We start from the raw sequence: 8,285 nt of genomic DNA on the forward strand, positions 1-8,285 counted from the left end.
TGTGGACACCTGACATCACAATTATATATATATATATATATATATATATATATATATATATATATATATATATATATATATATAAAGCTGTTGAACATCCCATAACTGATGTAGTGCATCATTTAGTGTTATAATAAACTCCACTCTTCTGGGAAGGTTTTACATTATATTCTAGAACATGGCTAAGGATTTGTGATCATTTCACAAGGACTGTTTTAATACTGCGTTCATCTGATTCTACTGAAAAGGTGAGAAATACTATTTAAAATTACAAATTAATGCACAGGTTTTACTGACTGTACCTGAGGGTAATCAAAGGTACTTTTTATGATAGATAGATAGATAGATAGATAGATAGATAGATAGATAGATAGATAGATAGATAGATAGATAGATAGATAGATAGATAGGTTAGACAATTACATAAAGCACTGCATTATTACAAAATATATATGAATTTACACTTATGAGGATAAAAAACTCAATCAGATGGCAGTGTCTAAATCTTTGTATTATTAGTAGTAGTAGTAATAGAAATCATTATCATCATTATATTTCTATTAGTTATTTATGTTTTGTAAAAATTAGGGCTGTCAAAATTAACGCGTCAATAACGCGCAAAAAATTAATTTTGAGGGCACCAATTTTATTAACGTGCGATTAACGCAGCTCGCGCTTCTGTTTGACCACTTTTATTAAATATATATATATATATATATATATATATATATATATATATATATATATATATATTCACTAAGTCTTAAATTAAACACCAAAACCCGCTATGATTCTTCTTCTTCTTCTCCTTTTTTATTGGTGGTTCACATTCTCACTTAATCTGAACTATTACATCAGCACATCCAGCAATTAAAACCGTCCGTGTGGAAACAGCAACATTTTCAATTGGTGTCCTGATAATTTACATAATTTAATACGCCATAATTAAAACATTTTCAAGAATATTTTGTCTTCATATTTTTTCTATGTTTGGTTTCACTAATAATAAACATACATTTGCATATAGCATTCATATCTGTCTCTGCCCAAACTTGAAAAGTATTAATTTGAGGTAGATTTCGAACAGATAAAAATGTGCAATTAAGTTGTGATTAATTATGATTAAATATTTGAATCGTATGACAGCCCTAATAAAAATTTAACATAAAATTGAACAGAAACTTTCAGCGGTCCTCCTGTTTCTGTTGAGTTGTTTTTTCCACCAAATTTTGACAAAAGTAATTAATAAATTGATTATTTAAAAACTTCCATACTGGTAATTTTTACTCAGAGATTTAATAAAATGCCTGAGGTCATAAACTACCTTCAATGAGCTTCTCTTGATTATAGAAAATAAATACATGTACTCTGTAATATAAATGTTGCGCTGTACAATTTGTCAGATTCCTATTTATTTGTACATTTGTCCAGTGTTTGCTAAGGTATTATTTTGGTGGATGACAATTCTCAGCACAGTATTGAATGTTAAGTTTGGTGTGTTAGTGTGTGTGTGTGTGTGTGTGTGTGTGTGTGTGTGTGTGTGTGTGTGTGTGTGTGTGTGTGTTGCTGTACATTTTACGCTTGCATCATTTGTAACATCTTTGCAACCATCATGTATTAAATGATTAAGACCCCTAAACAATTTTTTAAAACAATGAAAGCAAATTGTCATCCTTGAAAAATCAATCCACCCCCAAAAGCATTAATGAGGTCTAACAGTGATGCACTTCAGTGAGGTTGTGGTCATAACTCTGCAGGCACTCAATTGCAGCATAGCAATTATATTGCTCTATTTTGACTGGTTTATTACTGTGACCTTATAAAAAAATAGGACCTTTGCAGAAAACTGTTTGATATGCTGTCTTACTATCAGAAAATGCCCCTGAAGGAGGGTACATGTTTTGGTAGCTTATCTTATCACCAGAAAATGTCTACACTGTGAAACATGACAAAGCAGCAATTTATGGTTGTGTGTGAAACCAAAGTGTGCATGCAACGAAAAGTTAAGTATCAGGAAAATAAATCTCAGTACCAGTCAAGAGTAAATAGACAGACATTAGCTAATACTGAGTTCTTCAATCACCGTGTTAATTTAGCATGTTGGTAAATGCTACATTCACATTACGAGGTAAGTGTTTGACATGTAAAATTAGACCATTATGACAAGGTAAAAACAAACTACTGTTTGCTGATGAAATTGTGTAACTTTAGTATTTAGTGTTATCTGCAAAACAGCTAGTGTGACTGAAAGTTTTCATTCCAGCTACCCTTGAGCCACACCTGACTGGCTCCAGACTTTAGTGTAAACACTGGTGTAATGATTTGTTTGATTATCTAATCAAACTGTCCTTTCATAGCTCACTTCTTTACGTTTTTGTAAACCAGTATTTGACTAAAAGTAATTTTTTCATCATTTGTTTTCTTTCAATTCTACAATTCTGCAATTGTACTTTCTTGGTAACTCAATCGATCTGTTTTTCTGTTTTCCTCAATCATGCTAAATTTAAAGTCACACACACATATTGTTTGCGGAAGGGTTAAAGAGCAGTACAATAATGAGTGTCTGCAGGAAACAGTGAAGCATGGTGGAGGTTTCCTGCAAATTTGGGTTTTTGCATTTCTGCAAAATAGAGTTGGTTACAATGTATGGCCTCACCAATGCTAAGACATACAAACAGATACTGATCCATCCTGCAGTACCATCAGGGAGCCATCCGACTTGCCCCAAATTTAATCTGCAGCAGAACAATGATCTCAAACGTACATATTTCATCCAAGATTCAATTCCCCAATTTGCTATTATAATAAGATCTACACTTTTCCATGGTTGTGGGCATGGAGATCAGGTATATCATCAATTAGTTAATGTTACAATTAATCATTGTAATATCAATATTAATAATATTTGCATTAATATTAATAACTATGTGCCCGCATTCAAAGATATGGCTTATACTTTACATTACATTACAAAAATGTTTTCAAACGTTGAGAAGCTCAATAGCGACATCTTATGGCATGTAAATGTGAATGTAGGTGTAGATTTTTTAAAGCATGCACGTTGCTCATCTTTTTTATAGACTTTTTATAGACCTTTTTTATAGGGATTTTGTAGATGCAATAATTACACTAATGACATTTACACTATCTATTTATATTACTTTCTATATACAATGAATATAAAAGACAGACAGACAAAATAAGGTTTCATTATAGAAATTTAAATTTAATAGCAAATTAACGTGTGTGTGTGTGTGTGTGTGTGTGTGTGTGTGTGTGTGTGTGTGTGTGTTCACTAAAACCTGTTAACAACTACTTTAACAATAACTGCTGCTGTTTTTACTTTTTACTGGTATTAAACAGACATTAAAAACCATTTACAGAGAAATTAAAAAAGAATTTAGTCAAAAGTAAAATAAAATAAAAAAAACAGGTAAATAATGAAATAGTAAATAATTTAAAAGTATTATATAAAGTTTACTGTGCAAGTTTTAGGCAGGTCTGAAAATAACAAATTGAGAATGATTTTAAAATTAAAAGTGTAAATAATTCATTTTTTATCAATTAATAAAATGGAAAGTAAATAAACAGAAGAGAAATCCAAATCAAATGAATATTTGGTGTGACATCACTTTGGCTTTTAATTCTTACTTTTGCACATGTACGCTTGCATGAAGTTTAGGATTTTGTATAATGAGGGTCAGGTTTTTACCATTTTACCAAATTAACCAGATTTATACCAAGGTGCTAATGATCATCAATTGCATATGTAGGTTAAAACACAGTGATTAACTGAAACAGAAACAGCTGTGTAGGAGGCTAAACACTGGTGAGGAACAGCCACACTCCTGGATGAGGTTGTGGAAGAAAATTTCATGTCACAGGTCATACACCAGGCCATGGCAACAAGACACACGGTAGTTCTTCTGTACTGCATCAGGAAGGTCTATTTCAAAGCACACTGAGGTTTTCCACACCTGCCTAAAACTTCTACATGTTACTGTTCATATAAAAAGTTATACCACTTAAACAGCACAAAATGGCAAAACAAGCAGATAAAAATTATAATAATTATAAAAACAATAATAATTAAAAGATTATCTATTTGAGCATCCAAAATATATTTTCAGTTCAATGCTGCCTAATTTATTTCGAAAATTTCACGTATTTGTATTTGTTCAGCGCCAGTCTCAGGGAACGATTAGTCTCAGTGAAGTATTAATATTGTTCATCCAAACATTTTTACATCTGACATTTTTACTAATTAAACTATTGCATCAACCAGGATAGTAGCAGCAGCTGCTCACACACAGCTAACGTATTTACTCTAAGTAGCATTTCCGAGTCCTGTAGCATTTCCTTTTTATCTTTTATGAAATGTTAATATTTAAACATGGAGCACGGGATGGAAATTGAAGTGTCATGTGAAGGTTGTACTTTACTCCTCTTTCTAAAGCAACGCAATCTGTCAAACACAGCAGATTTAACGTTTTAGGCAAATGGACAATACTGTGTTCATCTGATTTCACTGAAGAGGTAGGAAATACTATTAAATTAGCGCATAGCTATTACTGACTGTAACTGACGATAATGTGACAGATAGATAGATAGATAGATAGATAGATAGATAGATAGATAGATAGATAGATAGATAGATAGATAGATAGATAGATAGAAATGATATAAAGAGCATGTAAAGTTAGATTAATACAGAACATTGATCAATTCAAACTTGTGAGAATAAATACACAATTAAATATCACCTTATAATAAATGATCTTGTAGAAGTGTCTAAATCTTTTTCTTCTTCTTCTTCTTCCTATTATTATTCAGAATTCTATTATTAATTACGATTTGTAATAAACATCAAATGCAACCAATACATTTTAACCAAACACCAAATTGTAACCAAAAGGTAACGAGTAATTTGTTAATGAATTGATGTTTTTCCTTAAAAAAAAAAAAAAAAACTTCCATAGCGCCAACTTTCATTTAAATTCTTTTCGAATTTTTTTATTAATCGTCTGAGATCATAAAAGAGCATTGATCTTTACCTTGGACTTGTCAAGTGCCAATCAAATGCATAATTTGCTACTTAATCTTACTATTTCAGTTGTTTGTAATATACATGTTGCTCTGTACAGTTTGTCATATTTGTCCATTTTTTGCTAAAGTATTATTTAGCTAGATTAACATTCTTAGGACACTATTGATAGTCAAGTGTTTTGTGGTAGTGTGTGTGTTATGGAGTCCATAAATGTTTGGCCATGTAATGTACCTGCAAATAACATGAAAGGTTTAAAGAAGTACATAATAAATAATGTTTTGCCATGACTAAGTAACTGTGCATCTACAAAGTGACCTTTAATATACATAAACCCATTAAACTAGACTAAAGTGTGGTGTGTCTATCAAACTGCCAGTTCAGTGAACAACTAACATAATTGTGTTGAATGTTTGTCTAGATTTAAAACAATGAACCTGAGACACCTAATGAGGCTACTTCTGTTCTGGAGTACACTTTATCTTCAAACACCTGATGGGTCTGCTGTTATAATGGCACAGGATTTAAGCAGGACAAACTTTAAAATGAGTCGAGGGGTTCTGAAGGAAAAACTGAGCACTTTACAAATCAAGCCTAAAATCACAGTCAGTGTCATTCTGGGAAACAGTACAGAGCTACAATGCAGAAATGAGTCTGGAGAAGGTAAACACTACATTCAAATAATTTGCCTTTATTTATTGTAAAGAATGTTATTTTTTCAGGTGTTTGAACTCTCTTTCTAAGATATTAAATCCATTTACATGTGTTCCTGTTCTTTGATTCTGTAGCATTGGTCGTGTGGTGGCAGACGCCATTTGGATCATTTGGAGAAAGACACAAGTTTAGCAATAAGGACCCATTAGAGATGAATCAGAGTAATTTGAGAATCCCAAAGGTCATGTTAAGTCACACCGGACTCTACAGTTGTCATCTTGTGGACAGTCGAGGCGGTCACACAGTCAAACCATACACAATAAACGTTTTGAACGGAAACACACCTAAGACGAGAACAAGGATAAGAACAGCCAGAGAGGCTGAGAATCTCGCTGTCGAATACACTCATTTTGCAGCAGCTGTAGCATCATCAGTACTGGTTACCTTTATTGGAGCGTTTACGCTCGGTGCCTTCAGCCAACCCTACGTCATCAAATGTCTCCAAAAAACGAGGGCCAGAATGTGTCCTAACAAACACCACCGAAAGACTACGAGAGTCAGTAGTCATAAGCTCAGCACTGTGTTTTTCCACCGAAATGCAAACTCTGAAGATGATACTGTAGACTTTGTGTCCATCAAGGCTCCTTCAGATGGAGCTCACCTGGAACATGACTCAATAAGCAAAGATGCTGAAAACAGCCTAAACTCCACATCAAACCGAGAAGCAGGTGATGAAGATGGAGCAGAACACAACACCAGACTGGGATCAGAGACGATCGAACGCAAACGAGTCAGTAGAGTTATTAAAGTCTACAACTACGATGAAGATGGAAACCGATTCAGCCACATCAATGAACCTGAAGACAACCCTACCCCCAGACAGAGAGTGATGTCACTCACTCGACTCCAGAGCATCATGAGCGAGGCAGAATCACCAAATTTCTCCACCAGCAAAGATTCAAATGAACCAGATGAGGGTCTAAGCATGACTTTAAACACCCAGTAAAGATTATTTGGTGCTAAATATGATATATTTTATTACTATAATGCCCTACAATACAATTTAACACAATACCTTCTTTATACAACTTTCCACCAATTGCCAATATGCGAAATATCAGTGGCATCCAGTGTTTGCTTTAGTAAAGTCTAGTTCATCCAATCATTTCCCCTAAATAGACACAGATCAAGAATAACATTATGACTGGTGGGTGAATAACACTGGTTATCTCTTCACCTGTTAGTAGGAGGGATTTATTAGGTAACAAGTGAACATTTTGTCCTCAAAGTTGATGCGATAGAAGCAGAAAAAATTTGCAAGCATAAGGATTTATGCGTTTGACAAGCGACAAATTGTGACGTCTAGACGACTGGGTCAGAGCGTCTCCAAAAGTGCAGCTTTTGTGGGATGTTCCTAGTCTGCAGTGGTCAGTATCTATAAAAAGTGGTCCAAGGAAGGAAGAGTAGTGAACCGGCGACAGGGTCATGGGTGGTCAAGTCTCATTGATGCACGTGGAGAGCGAAGGCCGGTCCATGTGGTCCGATTGAACAGACGAGCTTCTGTAGTTCAAATTGCTGAAAAAGTTAATGATCACATGTGGTTCTTACCCAAACTGTTACATGTAATGTTGTAGGCACACACACTTGTATAGGATGTCATTGGATGCTATAGCATTACATTTTCCCAAAACCATTTCCAGCAAGACGATGCTTCTGCACACAGAAGAATGGAGGTTATTAGAACAGCAAATGGGGACTAAATGTATAATGGGATGTTCAAAAATACACGTGAATTTTGGTCAGGGGTCCACAATTTTTCGTCCATATAATGTACATATAGTGTATATAGGAATAATGTGTTTTTTTAAACAACCTGTATTTAAATTTTTGGTTAACCCTCAAAAAATTATTTTAGATTTTAAGTTAAAAACTAGAATTTGAACCTTTAAGTAAGGAATTGGAACAAGTGCACTGAGAAAGGAAAAGTTATTTAAAAGACAAAATCTAAGCTTACATTCATGTAAAACCTTCCAGGAACTTTTAAACGAAAAACTGCACTCAACTTTCAATTACATTTTTTTAATGAAGTCTGAAATCTAAAAGCGTATAACTAATAAATACTTAAATACGAGGATTCAGCTATCCAGAAAAACACCTTCAATTAACATGTAAAATATAATAAATTGTACAGAAACAATTGAGTGTGCATCTGTTCTGATTATCTGTAAAGACAAACTGTGATCAAAGAATTATGAACTGAACTTCAGCTTGAATCAAGGACATACATTCTGGAACATTATGTAATTTACTTAAATAAAAAAATAAAGGAATATACTTTATAATTCAGCATACTAAATGAGTCAATAAAACGTATTCGCTATATAAGGCCTTTAACTGATGTACCATTTTCTAAAAAAATATAAATTAAAAACACATTCCCTGTATGTATTTAATCAATGAGGTTAATTTTCTAATAACGGCACATCCCAAAGTGTTTTATTTCTCGTATTACTGCAGTGATTTGCCTACTGTTACAAATTTCAATTTCTGAATATATTTTTATAGATATAAAACATCTGTGAAACAT

General features: G+C 33.3%; 1 protein-coding gene across 2 annotated transcripts; it reads left to right on the forward strand.

The window, feature by feature from the left end:
• The first annotated feature begins 142 nt into the window (after positions 1-142).
• LOC124395993 lies at positions 143-7,074 on the forward strand. 2 transcript variants are annotated; one of them, XM_046864918.1, is made up of 3 exons: positions 143-248; positions 5,466-5,707; positions 5,833-7,074. In XM_046864918.1, the coding sequence occupies exons 2-3, from the start codon at positions 5,476-5,478 to the stop codon at positions 6,702-6,704; spliced, it is 1,104 nt and encodes a 367-aa protein (XP_046720874.1). In that variant the 5' UTR covers positions 143-248; positions 5,466-5,475; the 3' UTR covers positions 6,705-7,074. The 2 variants fall into 2 exon arrangements, with proteins under 2 accessions (XP_046720874.1, XP_046720875.1); XM_046864919.1 differs by lacking the exon at positions 143-248 and adding an exon at positions 4,407-4,536.
• The last annotated feature ends 1,211 nt before the right edge of the window (positions 7,075-8,285 follow it).

This window comes from Silurus meridionalis, chromosome 13, assembly GCF_014805685.1.
Source record: "Silurus meridionalis isolate SWU-2019-XX chromosome 13, ASM1480568v1, whole genome shotgun sequence".
NCBI classification, from domain to species: domain Eukaryota; kingdom Metazoa; phylum Chordata; class Actinopteri; order Siluriformes; family Siluridae; genus Silurus; species Silurus meridionalis.

What these genes read in the sequence shown, in the direction of transcription:
- LOC124395993 (XM_046864918.1), top strand. Translation starts at nt 5,476, where the DNA reads ATGAACCTGAGACACCTAATGAGGCTACTTCTGTTCTGGAGTACACTT. An exon ending in CAGAAATGAGTCTGGAGAAG is followed by an intron (nt 5,708 to 5,832) that starts GTAAACACTACA and finishes TTGATTCTGTAG; the next exon opens with CATTGGTCGTGTGGTGGCAG.